At 34.9% G+C, this 23,482-nt stretch overlaps 1 protein-coding gene across 1 annotated transcript in view; it reads left to right on the top strand.

The window, feature by feature from the left end:
* Positions 1-23,482, top strand: part of LOC145673037 (pleckstrin homology domain-containing family J member 1-like) — a 61,747-nt gene that overhangs the window by 16,787 nt on the left and 21,478 nt on the right. The window contains exons 4-5 of the mRNA XM_081742370.1: positions 3,203-3,372; positions 12,388-12,451. Coding sequence (XP_081598496.1) covers positions 3,203-3,372; positions 12,388-12,451 — 234 coding nt within the window. The remainder of the gene's footprint in view (positions 1-3,202; positions 3,373-12,387; positions 12,452-23,482) is intronic.

Here is a 23,482-nt window from a genome sequence, read left to right as displayed (position 1 = left end):
GCGGGAACACTGATGAAAATTTTTAAATGTTCTATAAATATAATTAGTTCTTAGAAAGGTGTTATAATCGTAATTAGGTCCACTTACTTGTGGGCTTCCGTTTTTTTGTATACTATATACAGGGTGCCCGAGCCGAAATTTTAACTGACTATAATATCGCATGTATTTAATGCACAACAAATACACAGAGAGAAATATAAACTTTTGTCTGTGCAATCAGTAAATTCCTGTGTGTGACACTGAGGATATCTAAGCGATACTCAATTTCTCATCAGATTACCTGCATCATTTGTGGCTCAACTATCTCAAAAGTGCCACGGATTCTCCCACGAACTTGTTCTATAATTGTCACTTTTGTTGCATAGACCATGTCCTTATCATACACACGCATAGAAAGAAATCCAGGGGAGGTCAGAGAACTGGATTACCTCTCCCAGTTCATTTTTGTGGGAGTTTCTCATTCATTGACACGTACGAACGGATTTCAGGAACTTCAGATTTGTACATGAAATCACCAGCAACAGACTTACTAATTGCTGAGTGTTTGAGATCCCTTTGAACTATTGAAATGAAATTTTGACAGGCTTGTTATTTTTAATTCTAGTTACTATTGAAAAACTTCAACCACTAATGGGATAGATAAAGGTTAAATTAAGTGGTATTAATACACATGATTTCTTTTTAAACACGTGCTAGGAAGTTTATCTTAAGCATTGAAATAAATATGCTTAAGATAAACTTCCTAGCACGTGTTTAAAAAGAAATCATGTGTATTAATACCACTTAATTTAACCTTTATCTATCCCATTAGTGGTTGAAGTTTCTCACTGTTTAATCTTAATGTTTAATCTTTAGTTACTAGAAGATCCATGAATGGACAATTTAGAATTGCAGCTTCTAAGGATATTGAAAATGGGTACCCCCTCAAAATAATTAATAATAATAATAATAAATAAGACCCTATTTTTTTCTACTCCTTGAATAGTTTGTAAGATTCATTTGTTTATTGAATGAACCTGCTCTTTGACGTAGTATCCGAACTACATGTACTCTCGTTTGGAAGCAAACCGGGTCTTGCACCCGTAAGGCACGTATGCTCACCATATAGTGATTTTGAGCTAACAGGTTTCCAAGGAGCAGACACCCATCCGAAATGCATTTTTAACATAGGAAAGTTATGTTCAAAAATCAAACACGGCCCCATTTCAATTAACGTAGACTAATTTAGTGTTACATTGACCTAAACTAACTAACTTACAAAGGTTTTTCAGGTACAATAAAAATATATATATATCACAATTGTAAATAAGACTTAGAAGTGCAGAACACGCAGGCTGGACGCTTGGTACTACATGTTAACTTGACGAACTTTAGCTGCACAACTTTTTTCCGATTGCGCTGTGTCTCAGCTTGCTGCATTGAGTCTCAGACCCAGAGCGTTTCCGTTGAAACTCCTAGTCTCAAATACCTGAAATATTACAGTTTTTATTCTTGCGCCGTCTGCAAGAGCGCTGTAATTGGGTATTAACAGTTCAGCTACTTGCAGCGAGCGATCTGAGATCTTATTTGCGAAGATTATCCCACGATCTTAGTGAGAACCGAGAACAATGCGTCTTTGTATTATATAATTAAGGAAAATGAGAAAAGGTTCCAATGAGTCCAAAATTATCCCAATGAGTTCACTTTACTAAAATAAAGGCAACGTCCAGAAAAACTTAAAGCTATCTCAGCCATATAGTCCCAAGGAGGTCCCGAATTTGACATTCGTTTTCAAAAACTCAATAGGGGTGACAGGGAGTAAAATATTGAATGCCTTGAAACGTAAGGGTATTAGGTAGATCAACTTCAAATCACGCAAATTTATTTTTTCCTAATGATAGTAGCATCTCTTATCAAGTATATATCGTATATTTTTGAATCCAAGACAAGGTTTTTTTCCCGCAATTTCATGCCCAAATTATGTAATCGTCTTAGTTTCGCAATATATATGATGTGGAGTTTTTCTTTACTGTAGAGAATCATGATCTTTCACTAAGCTTTAACTTTACTCTCTTCGTATTCTAGCTCTTTAGCCTTGAGCGTTCGCAAATTCAGTGGACCCTTCCAATCAGGAAGACAGGTCTGATTTGATTTTTAGAGTAGTTTTATAGTGAGTTCTGAAAAATGCCCAGTATGCACTGTATTTTTTGTAATCCTTTGTGTAAAAAATGGAAGTCGTCTTGGATTTAGAAATATACGATGTATTTGTAGTAAGTTTTCTCTTGTAATATTACTTATCGATATTTCTCGTCCCGTATTATAATGAAACGTACACAGTTGTATGAGATCGAGATGGCTAAAATGGGTAGTATATCTCGCTCGTATTGAGAATACTTGCAGGGTGTATAGAGTTGTGTTTATATGTAGTTTAGAGGACTAATGAGATACTTACCTTTTCATATCGAGATGTCTTAGCGTAACGCTGATAACCACAAGTTCTGCCTATTGCACGTTCAAATAGCACCACAGCGTAAGTGTTGTATTGAATTTGATCATTCGATTCATTAACATAATTCATTTCTCATTGTCTCCTTTAGCCTAAAGGGCAGAACAGGGGATATATAACTCAGAATAAAATAATTGTTGCATCTGGTTTTGGCGGTAGTTTTTTGAGAGCTAATTTTAAGGCATTGCTTCGGTTTTATTTAAAACAATAATAATAGTAAGAAGAAAAATAAAACAAAATGCCAAAACAGGAAGACAGCCTATCGTCGAAAAGTTGGTCAATTTTTTGCTACTTAAAAAATTCCCTCATCCTTTCCATAACAAGCCTGACGCAAGCTGTCGTAGTGACGGAAATTTATCCCAAAAAGTGTACTGAGAAAACTGAATAGAAAGCTTACATTATATTGTAGTGGAAACTTGACGGAAATGTATTTATAGTGGACCAAGAAAGTATAATGTTAATATAAAACGAGTTCTGAGAATAGTAGTTGATAGAGAGTAATAGAATAGGATTCGGTTCCGATCTTTTGTTTCTGCGTCGTTGAACCTTACGGTTTCGTAAACCGTGTAGTTAAATGGCAATATTTTGTCTTCCTTTCCATATGCAATGTGTAATATTATACCTAGTATGTAGTGTTTTTGCATTTTACTATTTTTACCTCTGACTGGTTTATAGTGACACAAATACATGCTGGTCTCACGTTTATTTTCGTTTCAGCCTTCGGGTGTTTTTGTTTTGGAAAATTCGTACGTACAATATGAAGTATGTACAGGCATACCATTTGCCTTTTCACTTATATTTCGAGAGGAACCAGATAAGAAGCATATATTCGCTGGTCGATCTGAATCTCACGTAAACCAGTGGGTTAACGCCATGAAACATGCAACGTAAGTAGTAAATGAGTCTTTCTGTAGTGATGGATGTGACTTTTAGATGATTAAATACTTACTTTTTTTTTATCTCAGTATTTATCGTATAACTGAATATTTCGTTTGGTATGTTGTGAGAGGATATCTTTTGCCTATTGCCTACGTTAAAAGAAAATCGTTTTACTTGTATTATGAGGGATTTTTTTTTAAAAAAACCTCCGTTAAGCCACCAGAGGAGAGCCACGTGTGATAACGAAATGGGAATAAGACAAATTGTCCATTAGACATTCTTTTTAACCCTCCGCTAAGTCACCAGAGGAAAACCACGATAACGAAACGGGAATAAGCCAAATTGTCCATTATACTTTTTTTTTAATCTCTGTTAAGCCACCAGAGGAGAACCACGATAACGAAACGGTAATAGAACAAATTGTCTATTAGAAATTTTTTAACTTCCGTTAACCCACCAGAAGAGAACCACGTGTGATAACGAAACGGGAATAAGACAACTTGTCCGTTGGCCTTTTTTTAACCTCCGTTAAGCCACCAGAGGAGAACCACGTGTAATAACGAAACGGGAATAGAACAATTTGTTCATTGCATATCGCCCTTCCTTCACACCGAAAGACAGTTCCCACCGACCTGGAAAACCTGAAAAACTCAGGGAATTCAGCTTACTCGTAAAAAGTCCTGGAAAAGTCTAGGCATTTTATAAATAGCTGAAAACACCTGGAAAAGTTAGAGAATTTTGATTCCCAAAACTTTTTTTTTTTTTTTTGCCTTAGCCGGCTATTTGATAGAGAATATTTTATAAAATAAATTAGTTTGTGTTGCAAAACTACTCTACCTACACACACACACACAAACTAAATATATATATATATATATATATATATATATATATATATATATACATGCATGGTAGACGATGAATTCTCCGGTCGAGAAAAATACAGTTGCTTTTTTTGCATTATGTATAGACCTGGAAATTTGTAAATGGTGACGTGAAAAACGTGGGAAAGTCAGGGAAATAGTGCTTACCGAATAAGTGGGAACCCTGAGATTCTGTCATTCAATCATTGTGAAGTAGCCAGCATGAGACTATATTGAGTGCAATCGAAACGCCCGCCAAGTGTGAACTACGTGATATAATTCGACTTCTTCAGGCACATGCCGAGTTCTCTAAAATTTTCAAAATAAGAAAGTTCAAACAGCGCACACCAAGTATGAACTACGTGTGTATTTCGATTTCTCCAGGCGGCTGCTGACTTCTCTAAAATTAGTTCTCTGAAATTCCAAGATAAGAAAGTTCAAATAGCGCTCGTTAAGTGTCAATCACGTGATGTATTTCGATTTCTCGAAGCGACTGCTGAGTTCCTTAAAATTTGAAGAAAAGAGAGTTCAGTAAGCGTCCGCCAAGTGTGAACTACGTGGTGTATTTTTTTTTTTTTTTCGGATGTTTAGTTTCCTAAAATTCCAAGATAAGATCACGAACCACATGATTCACACGCTCATCACGCGTTGTCTGTCGCCACAGATTTCTACCATTGGTTACCCTCGTATGTCGTATACGTCGGTAAGTCCTCCTTTAAATTCTCTACATCATTCGTGCACACAGCTATCACTTTATAAAGTTCTCGCCATAAACCTTACTCTGGGAAAATAATTACATCTATATTATGTCTTTTCACCTGGAGAAATGGAAGCACATGATGCAGAACACACTTGGGCGCTGTAATTGCAGTCAGTGTGTTTTTAACGTTCCCTTCTCCACAGTAATTAATGTGTCTTTCCGTGTTGTTGTATGGCCGATATCCAATGAACAATGTGTTTTATGCCAGTGCTGCTGGGTTAACGGAAGTTGAAAAATATATATATATTCCTTGTAGAAAATTGTGAAACCATTATTATAACCCATTAAAACCGTACATTGTAGAACTTTCACTAATTGGTTCATCAGACAAGAGAAGAAGTAGGAAGGAAGAAATATGAAAAGTACATGTATACAGGTGAAGCAAAGGGAGTGTTATGTTGAAATGTCTAATTAGACGAACAAAATTAAAATATTAGATTTTAATTCATAGCACATCCAAGTAAAGTAAAGTAAAAGAAAGAAAGAAAAATGTTCATCGTGTAGTCTGAATAAACTACCAATTACCCTTTTTTAATAATAATAATAATAATAATAATAATAATAAGTATATGTTAATTTGTAGCAGAAACTATTGTCTTAGCTTGTGCTCTTAAATTTTCGAAGATGCAGAAATATTTTTCTTTCCATATCAAAAGAATTTCCTGTAATAGAACTGCTGTGTTGATGATGGTTTATCAAGCCAGTAAATTAGTGTGTTTCATCATAGTTAGTAAATAAATTTGTTTAACTGATTAGAGTTTAACACTCTCTTCAGCACTGAGGTTGTATGTGGCATGGACCTGTGTATCATCATTGGTCCCATTGAAAAGTGACCAACTTACAGAAAATGAATACATTTTTAAGTAAAAACTGTTATAGAGCATAAGTCGATGGTTCCATACAGTAACTAATCATCTATGTATATTAGGTTGTATTTCATAAATAATACATAGTAAATATTATTTCTGTGATATAAAAACATGCTATGTAATAAATGTCAGTGTTGATTTGCTATTCGCATATTATGTTTTAAATGTAATTTTCAACATTCTATAATGATAGCAAGGAATCGTAAAGCTTGATCTAGATCTACCTATTTCACCACCCAATAGAACGCGACAGTGTGTTTCAGTTGTCAACCCATGTCCTAGAAATCTTGCCACTTTCATTTCTCGCGTTATGCGGAGAGTCTCCTGGCGGTACAGTGTTGTCAAATTGCCGCTGAGTTTAGTTTTGTTAATTGTTTTGTTTTATATTTTCCTTGTTGTTATTGTTACTATTCAATTCGAATATGTGCTACGGTTCAGGGGCGGATCCAGATGGGGCAATCGCCCCTCCCAGAAGAGAAAATAATCTTATTTTACATGTAAATAAAACCCATGTTAAGAGTTTGGAGTTCTTAAAAGTAGCAGTATTACAACCCACGCCTCCCCCCTTCAGAAGTCCGTCTTGGATCCGCCCCTGCTATGGATCATATTATAAGTATTTGCTTTTTTTGGGGGGGGGCACTCATCCACCATGTTTTCAAAATTTGACAACATAGTTGGGGAACTTCCGCTGTTTGACGTAGTGCCCATGCTTCACTAGTAATTGCAGTCATCTACAAAACGCTACAGCACATTTTTGATTTTTTTTTAATCTTTTTCATCTATGAAAACAGATGCAGGTAAGGCGTCAACTCCAGGAAATATTTGAACTCCATTCTAGTAAAGGATTATGAAAAGCGATCCTTTTATGAAGTTATTAATAGCTATATTCATCTTGGTAATGGATCTTGACCAACGAGTAGAGAAACGGAAAAAAAAAATTGTTCTGTTACGTTTTTCTTTTCTTTCTTTTGTATATATTTATATCTTCGCAACATGAATCTGATCGCTATACGTTGTAAACTTTCTGGAAGCTCTTCAGGAGGAAAATAATTTGAGTAGAACGGAAATAGAGTAAATGAGTAATTCATAAATACGTGTGGATTGGACTGCTAGAAGTCCTGTAACAGAATGTGACTATGAAAACGTAATGACACCAATATTTAGACAAATAGTAATAAATAGTACTAGCGCCTCATGTATATCTTAATAAATTGCTTTCAGTTTTCCCCCTTTTTCCTTGGATTTATTGTTCTTCCGAGATACAGGAGTGCAAGGCATTCTGAAAGTGTTTTTAAGAAACGTGTGGGCGTATATCAAGGTAATCAATCACTGAAGAGCACAATTGTAAAGATTATTGTCTTAGAACTTGGTCAACATCTGTTGTTCAGAATTTTCTGCGTTGCTCCTTAGCTACAGATACTCATGCACTTAGATGTGTACGTGTGAAGAGCGGAAACATACTTTACAGGTAATGGTTCATGGATCAACAGTGATCACTGTTATACTCAAATAAACAGGTTTCATGTTAAAGAGTGTTAATATATTTAATTAAATTAATTGTGTTCAAGCTTAGCTTGCTCTTGTTGTTATAGATTATGGTTCTTGTTAGTTGAAGGTACTGTGAAAAGTAGCAATGATGGCAGTGTTATGGAAATTGCTTCGAGGAAGAAAGACATGCTTTGTTAGAATGTTGTGTAGTTACGAAAACATTCTTCTTGTTTCTGATTTGCTAAGGAAGATACCTATTAATGGCTTGGTGATATCTTATGGTGAACTATCAAAATACTTAGGTACGTCTACTTAGATAAAATTGATCCAAGAAGTCTCGTAATTAGCATTCAATGGTAAAATATGTCAGACGTTTAATAGTACGTCTATTCTGGCTGAGAAATAATATGGCGATTGTTGACATAAAGGAATATTGCGTTTGTTGGTTTGAGCTGACGTATGTGGGGTATACCTTTTCGCTCATGCAATTTATGTAACTTATATGAATCCGTTTCCTGAAATCTCACAAATATATTTGTCACAGTACTCGGTGCTATCTTCTGGCTGCAATTTGACGATTTGCATGTCCTCCCTGTGCAGTATGTCGACTTGGGCTAGAGTTCCGTTATTCAACTCTTTCCTGTTTTAGTTCGGAACATTGTGAGAATAATTGTTATCCTGGGGAAAAAAGAGGAAAAAAGTTGTTGTAAATACATAGAAATTTATTTTCTGGGGTCAGAGAAATTACAAAAACTATAGACGTTTATTTACATAGTTTAAAATATTATTTAACTAATATTTAAGTAATAATTGTGGTTTCGCTATTAATAAATATAATAAACATTCTCTTTGCATGAAAAAAATCGAATAGTCATTACACATAATATGAGTCGGAAATGTTCAGAAATAAGATAGAAATATGAAACCCTTCCCTGATTACAGAAATTGATAACTCAGGCTAGAAATAAGATAGAAATATGAAACTGGTGTTGAATTGTTTACAAACTATAAAAGTTTTTGCCTGTGTTAGGTTTGTTCTGTTTTACCAAGTCTCAATTTTTTTTTGTTTTAGGTTTGTAGTACGTAAGTAAGAAGCCCAAGAAGCCATGCCAACCAACCAGGAGAAGGCACAGTGTGTCCTGTAGTACCATGAAACACGATCACCAACCACGGTGCAGAGACAGTTCCAGACAACAATTGGGAGGACTCCACCTGATGTCAAGAGCATTAAAGCCTGGTATGAGAAGTTCAAGAACACAGGGTCGGTTGCTGACCTTCCGAGGTCTGTTCGACCAAGAACCTCAGCAGACACGGTGGAGGCTGTGCGGCAGTCTTTTCTCCTGACATAACCCCATTAGACTTCTTTTTATGGGGTTATGTCAAGGATGAGGTCTACCGAACACGTGTACCAGATCTTGAAACCCTGCAGCAACGAATAACCACAGTTGTTGCATCGATCCCTCCAGTGATGTTGGCTAATGTGTGGATGGAAATTGAATATCGCCTAGATGTGCTACGTGCTACCAAGGGTGCTCATGTGGAAGTGTACTGATGTGACCAAAACTTTTATAGTTTGTAAACAATTCAACACCAGTTTCATATTTCTATCTTATTTCTAGCCTGAGTTATCAATTTCTGTAATCAGGGAAGGACTTCTCGGACACCCTGTAACATAATAACTAACAGGTAAGAATTAGGAACGATAAACATTGATAATTAAAGGAACAATTCTCAGTCACAACTTAAAATCATCGTTTCAGTATATACCTTTGACATTCTCAGCAAAATATTTAAAAATTAGTCACTGTATTAAAAATAAAAAATCATAATTGTTGCAGCCATACGTCTGCGACAATAAACATAAAATAAATACCAAATTTCACTCTCATAAAACTTACTTTCACAAAGCAGGTAAAAAATGTGCTTTCTGCAAGTTAATTCCAAATTTTGGCCATGGCTGTATAATATGATGATCATTGATCAAAATCATATACATACGAATTGTCAGAACTTTATTCAAGCGGTTGAAAATTATTATAAGTTTATTGTCAGAGTAAATAAGCGTGTTGTTTGCAGGACAAATTTATGAATAGAGAATCCTAATATAATAGTTAAACTCCACATCCTGTAATGTTGTAGACAGTGACAGATTGTTTCAATGAATCATCGTGCTCTTCATCAATGTACATTGAAAACAAAAACCTTTGAATGATTCAAATTATGAAGGTGATGGAAAACTTTATACAGATGGAATGAATGCGCCCTTGAGCACTATTTACAGATCTTAAGTAAAGTAGGAAAAAGTATGGCCACGTGATCAAACACTTATACGTAAAGTGTGCACGTAAGTAGGAAACGATAGTTACATAAACTACTAAAAAGTTTCAATATATTACTATTACTTGTAGATAACTTCGAATGAAAATTAGTAGATCTGTTCCTTATAAGGTTTTTTTCAGTTTAACGTCCTAGCTTGTGCACCAAGGTTAATGGAAACGGTGGTAATAAGATAAATGATAACGGTGGATTGAGGAAAGTGGGTAGAAACGGAAGAACCCCGAGAAAACCTGCGCACACGATATTTGTCCACCACAAAGTCCACTTGGCGGGAGCTGGGATCAAAGTTTATAGTAGGTACAAATCATTAATACTTAGAATCGAAATAACATGGAATTTCAGTTCAAATAAAATAATTGATTAATAAAGCGCTTTACTTCGAAATAAATGAAAACTAGAATTCGAAGCTTAGGAATATTTGAGTTTTAATTAACATAACTGTACCTACTGGTATCGAACAAGTCTCAGATCCTCTTTTTGATTAGTGGCCCCGCGTAGCGTAATCGCTAACGCTCTCGCCTTCGTTGCGAGCGGTCCCGGGTTCGATTCCTGGTGGGGCCAATCGGTCGAAAAAGTGTAAAACGCTTTTTCAGGCCAACCACCCTGAATTAGGTTTTTCCTGGGTTTTCCTCATTCACACCAGGCAAATGCCGGGGTGGTACCTAACTTATAGGTCCCAGGCCGCTTCCTTCCTTCCCTTTCCCCGGATTGTGTGCTCGCCGAGGGACGTCATCCCTCAAAAACGTGAAAAGCTAAATGGCCTTAGATGCCGAAAGCTCAGAACTCGAAAATCCTATCCTATCCTATCCCCTTTTTGATTAAGTATATATTTCAGTAAGCCAAAATTTTTGAAGACTAAATGAAGTACACTAAAATCTTGATATTGTATTATTTTCTTACGAGAACCGGACTTACTAAAAATTGTGCAAAATTTGCTATTTTTCTTTTCCTTGTTTATTCATAAGTGAAAGCTGATAATGAAATGCAAATTACCACAATATAGATAATGTTATTTTACAACAGAAAATATGAACCTGAAGAATTTTCAGTGTTGCTAAACATAGAAATTACAGTGTTGCCAGAATAACATTTCCCCCAAAACCTAAGTTAAGGCAGCGACTAGAGGAATGAATTCAAGTGCATTTGTGTACGTATCATGTTGGGTTTGGTATGCTGTGAACTACTTTTTAAATAACATTATTGTTTAATTTTAATAACTGTATATTAAAACCATTTTGTTTATTACAAACTAAATACGACTATTATTTGAAAAGTAGTTCAAAGGATACCAAAACAACATGATACGTAATCAAATGCAGTTAAGTTCTTTCCTCTAGTCGTTGCCTTAACTTAGATTTTGGGGGATGCTATTCTGGCAACACTGAACATTCCTCAGGTTCATTTTCTCGGGGTTCTCCCGTTTCCTCCCACTTTCTTCATTCCACCATTTCACTCATCTCTCATCATCACCGTCTCCTTGAGCCTAAGTGGCATAACCGTGGGACGTAAAACTTAAAGATTTTATTTCATTTTCTTCAGGTTCATATTTTCTGTTGTAGAATAACATTATCTATGATTGTGATAAGTTCTATTTCATTATTTTCTTTCACTTATGAAAAGGAAGCAAAAGAAAAATGGTAAATTTTGTATTATTTTTAGTAAGTCAGCCTCTTAATACTATGTTTGGTGTTCCACGTAAGTGCTGATGGTATTCCATTTTTTATGTAGGTTCCCTATGTCTAAATTTAACGTTGAATTTTTAGTTCTGATAAAGATCCAAACATATTCATTTCAATAAGCAATGAACTCTTATGAAGAACTCCAACCTCTTTTAATTTTGTGATTTGATGCTTGAAGATGTCTTGACAGTCCCGATAATGATAATGAAACTTCGCACTTAGTGTTTCTGGAGCTGTAGGGACTTTTTTTTTTTAATTACCCTGATGAAGTCGACAGTGGTGCGTTGAAATATCTTGTTGCTCTTTGGAGCATTATGAGGTGGTTATAAGTTTTTTTTTTTTTTTTTTTTTTTTTTTTTTAATTATTTAAAAATGAGCGTGTTATTTTAAGCTATTAATCCTAATAAAAATGTAGAAAACTTCCAACGTTTTCTCCTCAAATGAATTTTTGCCGCTTTTATCTCCTGGATAGCGTTGTGGATATTCATTTTGAAATCCGTTGAACAGTGCAGATAATAACTGCGTGTATTGCCCCAATAAGGCTACACTTGAGTAACATACAACCATCTTTAGTCTGAACTGGGATTCCTGCGACTCCAACTATTTTCCTCCTTGTTCTTCAATAATATTAGCCCTCTTCCAACTAAGAAAACAGTAATGGTTGTCTTTTCCAAGAATGCTTTTTTCTTATGCACAGTAAAGGGTATCCTCCCTGCTCCACTCGACCAGTCATTTCGCAACACGAGTTTACAATAAGAAACTAACACCTGGGAATGAAGTTCATCTGTCGCCAAGATTTTTAAATTTCATTTAACGGTGAGTTCATATCTTGCGTATTAGTTATACTCTTTCATATGCCAGCAAGACTTAATGCTTTTGCCAACATTGAGTAATCAAATTTCTTGCCAAGTTATTCAAAACCAATTCCCTTATGATAGCTTATTTCGGTGCTAAATAAATGCAGTCAACCTACACTTGACAAGACTCGTCTGACATACTTCTTAAATTTTTAAAATTTGTTTTTCAGGTATGAATACATGAGAGCCCAGTTAATTTTACTCCAAACGAAAATTAGTACAAAAACTGGAAAAGTAAGTAAATTTATTTATTTTAAATTGTAATTATGTGCTTTTTCTGTTGTTATATTTTGCTTTATGTTTCACTGAGTTTTCGAAAGTGTTTGTTATATTTGAAGAAGAAACAGAAATTGATAGGGTTTGAATTTTTGTTCAAAGTCCCATGAGGATTCCAACTAGTACGATAGAAAATGTAGGAGTTATTAACAAGAGTATTAGAAGTGTGAAATCGTGTTATTGAAGCATTTTCTGGAGTGGCGAGATTATATTGTGACAAATAAGAAAGAGACAAAATTCAACAACGCATTTACCTTCTAAATGCATGTTTCGTTCTATAGACGTTTCGTGTATTGCGAAGTATGATGATGTGATATATATACTTGCGTACCATATCATGTGATATCTCCCCTGTGGATTATTTTCTATGCGGTAGGAGAATATAAATCTCATTCCCCGCAATATATGTGGGAAAGTAACAAAATTGGACCTTCAGAATCCTATCCACCTACTGAAGCAATGGGTGTTGACCAGTCATTTACAACTGAATGCTCTGTGACGTCACAGTTAACTGCTCACTTCCTTAGTGAAAGGAGGAAGAGTTGGCAGCTCACCTAACATTTACTAAAAGACAGTGGTGAGCCAGTGAGAGCGCCCATGTTGTAGTCGATGGTTTTGCAGGCAGACTACTCGCTAATCCATGACTGCGTTTACACTGCCAACACTTTCTGTTCTACGCCATCCCTTCCCTCATTGTTTCCCTCTGCTTTTCTCAGGTTGTAAAATCGAGCTCCAATGTCATTGATTGGTGTGAGATGCAAGGAGGAATAGGTATAAATTATGCCCACAAGGAAAAAGCACCAACACAACAACAAAATAAAAAGATGGTGGAGTGACAAGGGATATTCAAATTTATGTAAATATTAAATAAAAATACTAATGAAAAGCTCTTATGTAGGTAAATCCCTTCTTGGAGTGTTAAGGGTGATCTCCTTCTGAAGCCGCCACTGCCACACTTGATAATTTTAGAGCATGAGTAAGTTAAAACAAAAATCTCAGGGTTTTGATTACAAAATATATATCTCAGGGATTTTTGACAACAGCTATGGTCTCAGCAGCTATTTGTAAAGGGTTCCCAAACATTTAATAAGGTTAAAAAAAAATGATTTCAAAACAACAGGTAGCAGCCTGTTATGTGCCCTTTACACTCATAGCTGTGTCTCTTTGGTTCACTGGGCGTGAAGCTTTCCTGGGCCCCATTCAGGAAAGTGATCAGAAGTACTAGAGAAAGAAAAAAAATGTTCCCTTAACTCTCAATCCTTGAATAAAAACATTTGGATTAGCTGTAGGGTACTCACCAATCAGGAAAATAGACACCCTCTCTTTACTGGATGAAGATAGATTTTTATTCTCCAGCTTGAATAGCCAGATGACTGAAGAATACACGTACAGATATCATTTTTACATAAACACTCACTTACTTGAAAATACTTTCTCTGGTGCACCATTCACACTGATATTTATATATATATATATATCATTAACTTGAACACAGATTATTATGTACACACTGGAGATCTGGTTGACCTCTTAAAATGGTACGCTGTTAGGCATACAAAAAAAAAAAACTCATTATTATGAGTTTATAGTCTCTCACTGTCTCTAAACAGAGAGGAGGAGTAAAAAAAAATACAGATTTAAACTCAATTAGAAATTTTTACACAGTTCCATGCTGTTAAGCCGATGACATAATGTCCACTTCTTTGATAGTCTCTGCCTACTGGAAGGGACTGGAATGTTTCTGTGATGGTAATCACACGCAGGATATACTTCGTTCTGGTGTTATCAGTTTACTGGGAATCTGAATGTCCCTGGGCGGTGATGATGAATCAAATGAAAGACATCAAAACATGTCACAACTGACACAGAAATTCGTCAGTATAAAAGTTATTACCACTTCATCTGGTATTCTCCTTTTAAAAGTTCAGGAGGGGCCCTGTCGTTTACTGAGACTAGCCACTAGATCTCGGCTGAGATCTGTTGATATAGATTATAATATTCCATGACAGGAATGTTACTTTAGTGCCACTGCACTATTGAAAGTTAAGTTCACAGGTATACTGTTAAACTGAAAATGCTTGCACAGGTATGGCCAACATAGCCACAGTTCAGGTGTCTGATAGTAAGATTGGTAAATTAAATACTTGACTAATGAAGTGTTTGATAATAGAAGTAAAATTTTCACTGTTTCTATTCCACTGCAAGATACATCCCACACACTGGCTTGTGAGGATCACTATCACATAATAAGCATACTATAACACCCGAGTTCGCGATACATGGGTGACCATGTAATTTTAAAACATCAGAACTCCTGGGGACCGGAACGTCTCACCGCTCTGGGTTCTAACATCCAAACACTTTCGAACTTTAGCAGCAACTGAACATCACAATGTTCACCAAAAGCTAGTAACCTCCGCGAATTCCAGGAAATTCAGGGACTCGCTCTTCCCAGAATAATCACAAAGAGTTTTCATAGCTGGAGGCTAAACTGTGTGTGGTCTCTCCAGTCAAACCACTTTGAAACGCCAACCTGCTCGTGCAATGAGCAAATAACTTGTGAGAGGTGCTGCCCTCATCGTAGCGAGCGGCAGTTTTGAAAGTTCCTGTTCAAAACAATAGTCTATGGCAGGAATACGATACACACAACTTATTTCACTTGTAATTACGCAAAGAATATTAATACATGATTATACACACATAAAGGTAGTAATATATACACAGAATGCAATTATATCAATATTTACAGATGACATCACTCATAGTATGTGTAGGAAGTCTTTTTTCCATTGGCCTCCCTATATACGTCTGCTAAAATCCAGCAGCCATCATGCCAAGAAAGAGAGAGATGGAAACATCTGTTGTTTTGAGTAAATTTTGGCAATAACACAAGATCTAAATGTCTTGTACGTTGGGAAACACGATGACAAAATAAGTCATGAATTTTAAACGGTCTTTCCAAGAACTTGTGAGCGTAATACGGTAATATTAATGATTTACACATAAAAGTAGTCAAAATAAAGTACAAGTTTTCAAATACGCAGTGCATCATGGGAGAAAGAGAGATAGCTTCGTTCAGTGACGCTAACGGAAGCTGCTTCGAGGGACGCATCGAGCCTGGGACATGTGAGATTCTTTTCAAATGTGTAAAAATGACACCTATAGAAATTGGAAATCTATCGTGGTGACGCTAAAAATTTTATGACTTCTTCAACAAAGCCTGGAGTGCGTCTGTAAGCAATGTTTCCACCTAGACATTTCTATACAGAGGAAGTTACCAGTATACTTCCTATAAACAATCCTTTCAGTCTTGCTTGTTCATCTAGGGTTCTCTCCTCCCACTAGTAGTCAAAGACCTCACACAAACTCTCAGCTCAGACTGCTGTCGCCAAGAAAAAAAAAAAAAAAACTCTGTTCAAGCTCTCTCAGTAACACGAAGTTCAAACTTCTATACATGAAGTAAATAACTATAATATTATTTCTTCTTTATTCTTTATATGCAGAATATGTATGCAGGATATGTAAATCCAATAACGCATGTAATATATACATTCAATTTCCCATTAATGAGATGCACGCAAAATTTAATGATATTCATAAACTATGAAAGAATAAAAGTACATACATGAATAAAATATATATCAAAAGCATATTAATAATATCGTATTACGCTCGGTGTTTACCCAATAATATTCATAAAAGTTACATGATATGTTAAATGAATACTAATTAATCAGCAATTAATTTATTCACAAATTATCATAAATTAACATATTGATAGGGTAATGTGCACTCATCTGCATTTTGAGATGCAGAAGAAGGTGAGGGCACTTGGCCTTCCACATTGGCCACTGGAAAATGACTGATGACGGAGTTGAGGAGCTCCTTGAATTAAGAGGTAGCGAATCTCGAGGAGGTATTAGGTATCTAGAAAAGTTCTAAACAAGTTTCTAGGTGATGGCGCTGCTTTCGTACCTAAGGGGATAAATGAAGATATGTTAGTTTTGTTTCCTCTTGTAGCCAACTGATTGTATTTTGTCAGCGTAAACGTGGAAGCTCTGCACACGCTATACATTGAGCTTAAGTTGGAAGCATTAATTAGTGATAAATGATTACAAGCTAAATTGAGATAGGCTCATTTGGAACTCAGTAGTATGTCCGACTGCCAATTTAGTTATCTGTATTGGATCTCCCCTGCGAGTGCAGAAGGAGCATTTCACTTGGGCCTTAAGTCTCAGAGGTTAACCAAGCCTTGGGAAACGAGTAGTGGGGACAATCTTGGAGCCAAACCAGTATATAAAATGAAGGCGATATCGTTGCTCGAGAGGCCCAGGCCAGTGTGGAGCTGTAGCACTTAGAGATATTTTTAGATAAACTGAGTGTGTAGGAAAGTCCACGTATTTCGTACTTTGTAACTAAACATTAAATTGGAATATTAAATGTAACATGAAAAAGCAAGTGATAGTTAACAGTAAGTGGAGGACCAACCAAAAATAAAAATAAAATTAAATAAATAAATAAATAAAATAAAATAAATAAATAAATAAATAAATAAAAGGTTGAAGTCAGGGAAATTAAAACTAAGATGTCTGTAAAAGCCTTGGTTTAGCAAACTTAAGAAGGGTGATGAGTCTTTCCAGAATGCATGGCATACGTAACATCCAAAAGTCATGAAAAATGAGACATCCAGAATGCTTTTTAAGGCTGATAATGGCCAAACGTGTGTACGCACTGAGGAGCAAGCATTCAATCCCAATACAGAAACCATTTGCCAACACTTCTACCAGTTCGAGAAACTCCATAATTGGTCTCACAAGAGTTGACTGTGATTCAGAGACCAGGATTTCTACGGACCTGGAAAGTCAGAGAACCGACAATTAAGTTCCGGAGACTGGTTCAGCCTCGGAAAACTAGTATTGGGGACAGCCCTGGGGCCAAGCTAGTCAAAATTTTAGGTGTTATTTATTTCGTAAGCAGTTTGTGTCAGTCGGATTGTTTACTGAATTTTCAATTGTAATTTCGCGTAATAAGTATATGTGGACTACGTGTAGTATTATAGTCCATGAAGCAGGTAGAACTAAAATAACGAACTGAAACAAAAGTATTAAAATATGATATACAAGGTGTAATCAAAAAATACGGTGAAAATTTTATTAGAAACAAAGTAGTAAGCTTAAATGGAATTTCATTTTAATTTTGCTCAAAGTACTGTAATGCCCCGCGTTCTGCGAGGACATTACAAAAGTTAAATATTGTTTAATTTATTGACGAACAGGGTCTAATTCTGCACCATAAAATTTCAACATACAAAAAAAAGAGAAAGTAAATAAAAATAGATGTTATAAATTATTCTTTTGTTAAATAAACAAACTAAAAAAGTGACATAATTTGTTAAAGTGTTAAGTACTAGTTTTTCAAATAATAAATTGTGGAACTGAAAACATCTGGAGGATTTTTTCAAATATATGACGATTTGAAGTGAAAGTAAAACTATAATTATACCTAAAGTTTATTTGTAATCTGATCTCAGTGAGATGGAAATTAAAGAAATGAAGTACTAATACGTGAACCCACTCCGGGTTCTCACTAATAAAATCAAATGTCTTGTAATATGATCTAAATTCTGGTTGGTACTTTATCTAAATTTAAGTAAATGATGACCCATTATCTGTCTCAAAATTAGCAGATGGTATTGCAAGTCTCACCAACTTTTCTACGTAAGATGTTGCTGATAAGATTAATAATGGTGGTGAAGATGTTAAGTCGGCTAGAAGATACACAGGTTTCTTATGTAGTGCCATCTTGGGAATCTTGTGTTGAAGCTGTCTTATTATTGATTGAGGTGAAGCTTGAGGTATGTTTGTTTATGTGTAAAAAAAAGAATCGAGAAACATGAAAAATATTTATGTTACGAAGATTGTTAAAAAAAATAATGAATGTTGTATGATAATAATAAATAATAATTATATAGATATACAATAATGAAACAATGGGAATAATGATAAAAGTATATGAAAGCAAATATAATGTATAAGCAATAATGTTAACTAAGCGACATACTAATCAGCACTATTCCCTAATAATTACAAGATGAGCATTACAAACTGTCAACAACCAATTTTTATATATACCATTACAATCGAAACTAAACAGCTCAGTTAGAATTGTTTCAGACTAGCGACATATATCTATTTACCTATAAATTTAATACCACCACTAGTAAAATAAGAATTACTGAGAAACATCTTACTTATCGTATTACTTTTGTTGATCTGTACATTACTGGAAATTTTGTTTATGGGCAAGTCAAAGATAGTCAGAAAAGAGAAAATAAAATAAGTATTGTGTACAGATAATGTGACATGTTATTTATGTGAATATTTATGTTTTGTACATACGTATGTCCTTATTTACGAATTTTGTTTTAGGTCCAATCTATAATATTAATATGTTGTATTCCGGTAATTGTTTTGATAATGTCATTAACATATGTTCTTTCTGAATGCAACTATGGCAAATGTTTGATTCCTTGGAGTACGGACTCTCTACATTCCGAATTTGGATGCGTTAGTGTTGCTTGGAGCTATGCTCTAAGCTGGCGACTCGGGCCATTCAAAGTCGCCTAGCATGGTTTTCTTTGAATTCTGCGTTGGACGACTTAACTGCAATAAATTTTCCCGTTGCGCATTAACATCTGAAGGAAGAGCAGGACAAATTTGGCGACATCCAGCATCAGGATCTGTGAAGTTGAATCTCCATTGCTTCGGTATAAGAAGGTCGATATACTAACTTGTTGAGCATGAATCTTGGCAAGCATTTACCAGAAGGCGCCAGAGGTAAATTCTTCCAAGAAGAATCATGGAAGGTCGAAAGTAATATGTATCTTGTTTTGAGAGAGATTCGACTGCAGAATGTTTGGAGTCTAAGACCTGGGGAATTGGTGTGTCTAAATTTGTGAAAAGAAATTTAGTGGTCTTTTAGGATACAAGTTAGATTTGAAAATTTGTAGGCATCAGATTCTAATGTTAGTGGGAACCCACATAGGTTATTTGATGATTTTAATAATGTCACGTATAGTGAATAAGAGAAAGGACTCTGTCAATGATAGTGATGAACAATGTGAATTTATCAATCCAAATGAGGAAGAAGGAGGAACGTCAATAACAAATAGTGTTAAATCGAATTTAAGAATAGAAGATAAATTAGATTTAATTTTGAGAGAACTGTTCCAATTAAAAGGTGACATTAAGAATTTCACAGTATCTGCACGAGATGTGAGGGAAGAACATGCCGAGACTCTAAAAGAATTTAGAAAACTTACCAGCCAATCGATCGCAAGATTAAAGGGAGAAATTCCTAAAGAATGTAAAGAAAAACAAGAAATAGTAGTTCTGAAATATGAGTTTGACATCGGGAAAGTAAATAAAGAAGAAGAAATCCAAACTGGAATGAAAGAACTGAAAATCAAAGAAGAAGACATCGAAGAATGTGGTAAAGAAGATGGAACAGAAAATTGTAATGAAACCACACCTGTGACTGAAAATGAATTTGAAATAAACAAAACATGTCAAATACTAGGAAAGCAATGTGTAGTGCAAGAAAATATCGTGTCAAATAAAGAAGTGGAACAGAGAGATCGATACACTGGAACTGCAGAAATGAAATGTACAGATGTCTTCCCCAAACTTCAACTAAGGAGAAATACTATGATTCGGTTGGGTTGGAAGAGAAAAAGAAAGAAATATAAGGTGAAACTGCCAAATGCAAAGCATTCCAATCGTGGAAGACGACAGAGCTCAAAAAGAAAACACTGTTTACACTGGAAAGAAGTGAGGAAGAAATGTATAAGAAAGATGACTGATGGAAGAAAAACCATATGGAGACGACAATCGAATAATGAAATTGTAGATATCCAGAAATGTTGGAAAGAAGTAAAAGAGAAACGTATGGATGAGCATATGAATCTTCCCAAACGGATGGAAGGTCGACTCACGACAAAAGCTCTAAAGAAATATCAAGACCATCGGAAAACTAAAAGAAAGAAACAAAACTGGATGATCATGAAATCAATGGGACGCATATATCTGCAGTTTGTTAGAAGCAAGAAATGCAAAAAGAAAATGCTAAACAAGAAGAAGGAATCCTTTAGAGACACAGGATAAAGATAATTGGAAACTCTTATATTTGAACTTATATTGTAATATATTTATTGTTAGAGTTTCATCTGATTTTGGAGTTTATTCATCGTTACTATTGAGAATTTTGTTAATCGAACCACCAATTGATTATTAAAATTATTTATTGGCTATTACCATGTTAGAAATTAGTAAAACAACAAATTTTACGTTTTGAAAATAATTATATAAATTCAGGAAGAATTAATTGGACCTTATATAGTCACGAAAGTCAACAGAAATTGTGCGTTGTAAAATGTTAATATTTAGGTTAAGTTATATTCAAAATTTTATCTTACGATAAAATTTTTAAGGCTCCACCGGTAAACTGTAATGCCCCGCGTTCTGCGAGGACATTACAAAAGTTAAATATTGTTTAATTTATTGACGAACAGGGTCTAATTCTGCACCATAAAATTTCAACATACAAAAAAAAGAGAAAGTAAATAAAAATAGATGTTATAAATCATTCTTTTGTTAAATAAACAAACTAAAAAAGTGACATAATTTGTTAAAGTGTTAAGTACTAGTTTTTCAAATAATAAATTGTGGAACTGAAAACATCTGGAGGATTTTTTCAAATATATGACGATTTGAAGTGAAAGTAAAACTATAATTATACCTAAAGTTTATTTGTAATCTGATCTCAGTGAGATGGAAATTAAAGAAATGAAGTACTAATACGTGAACCCACTCCGGGTTCTCACTAATAAAATCAGATGTCTTCCGATATGAATTGAATCTTATTTTAACTCCGTCAAAATTTCAAGTGAATGATGACCCGTTATCTGATCACAAGTTAGTAAATATCACTCAAATATTATAATCATAACTTCCCACTGAAGACAAGGCATATCCATGTTAATGAGGTAAATGGTTAGAATGAAGATTCTCGAAGTTCTAATATATGCTACATTTTTTGGATTTCCTTATACTATCGTTTTATGACTGGATATTTTCACAGGATTGTGCTCGTACAGCTGATAGGTAATTATTTGGTAATGGTCGTAAGATACTGTAATTTAATCTTATTGATTTAAAAGCCCAGCTTCGATGAGAATTAATGAAATAAAATATATTCTATGCATATTATTAATGATTATAGTACACAATTAAATGAGTCTATTGTACGGATATATATATATATATATATATATATATATATATATGATTAATGAGAATGAAACTATGAAGCATAATTGGGAAATGTGTCTACGAAAGCTAATAATACCTAAACAATAATATTCAAGTCATATTTGTCAGCTGTCATAATTAAATAACTCTATTTCCAGTTGCATAATAAGCATAAGGAACTGTATTGAAACAATTACAATAACGAATGATAGCATATACTTACATATTTTATTTACAGCTTAATTAGAGGCGGCCTATGTAATTGCATAATAAGAGCCGTATAGTTATCTACTTATTACTGGATAAATGGAAGAAATCGGATAAAACCAGGAATAAAATATAGGGAAACAATGTGTACAGATAATGTGTTACTATGTATGTATATCTATATTTGTATATGTATGTTTGTGTTATGTATATGCATGTACAGTGTTAACTAATTTCATTACAGGTTCAATACTATTTGGAGATTTAATTACATTTCGATATTCTTGATTTTCTATTAGATCTAATAGTAGTTCCATTTTAAATATATTCGATTCCTTGGGGTACAGGCTCCCTACATTAAGAACTTGGATGCATTACTTCGATAAATTTATGTTCGTTGCGCATTAACATCAGAAGACAGAGCAGTACAGTACTGTCCTTGGCTAGCATGCACTTATCCCAACGTTGAATCCATGACTGGAAGCATTTCTGGAAGTCTTCATTCGGAAGAGCGTTCAGCTGTTCTGTTGTGGTCCTCTCAATGTCAGGAATGATGTCAAAATGTTTTCCTTTAAGCACGGTTTTAATTTTTGGGAAGTGTCAAAAGTCACCTGGTTTCAAAATCTGGTGAGTAAGGGGGATATGGACAGACAGAACACTTTTTCCGGGCAAAAACCCGCGGATCATAAGCAAGATGGGACACGGCGCGTTTTCGTGGTGAAGAAGGAAGCAGTTTGCCCATTTAATCGACGGTTAAAATACTTTTCAATAATGGAAAACCTCAACAGAGTAGACGGCCTAATGATATAGTCTCTTACAACATTGGTGCAAATTCCGTTGACATTAAAGTCAGAGCCGTACGCACAGTGTTCAGCCGCAACAAGGAGAAATTGGCTCCATTGCAATACAATGTACACTTCAGTCACCAGTTATCTCAACTTGTGGGTATTTTATTATTAAAGTGAATCGATTAAAATCTATATGGACCCAAATATTAACTCTGTTCAAAAATTCATTTAAAATGATTCTGCCATTTTGTCGTGTAAAGGCGGCATACAGTGTCGTTGATTTAGATAAACTTTCGTAACTAATTTTTGTGTTGAAAATGTTACATTTGTATGCTCATTTTGTCCAGTTTAACATATAATTCAGTAGAAACTGGATCCAGTTGGCTAAAGGGTAGAAGTCAGTAGAGAGCTTTTGTGAACGGAGCATTGAACCTCCGGGTTCCATAAACCGTAGTTTTTGTTAACATATAATAATTCATAGTATTAAATAGCTCACGTACAAGCATTGTACAGGGTGCGGCACGTAAAACTGGCCCGTAAAGTGAACACATAAAATGGTTTTAACTTCAGTCTTAAAACACGTCTGCAACTTCTCTCACTCGCATGAACCTGTTGACTCAATCTCCTGGTTGACTTTCGAGGACTTCTTGTCATTATCTCCTCCACCTGCATATTTAATTCAGGTG

Source organism: Thermobia domestica, chromosome 16, assembly GCF_964235325.1.
Source record: "Thermobia domestica chromosome 16, izTheDome1.hap1.1, whole genome shotgun sequence".
NCBI lineage: Eukaryota > Metazoa > Arthropoda > Insecta > Zygentoma > Lepismatidae > Thermobia > Thermobia domestica.
The sequence above is the reverse complement of the archived record's forward strand: the minus strand, read 5'-3'. Positions and strand labels throughout refer to the sequence as shown.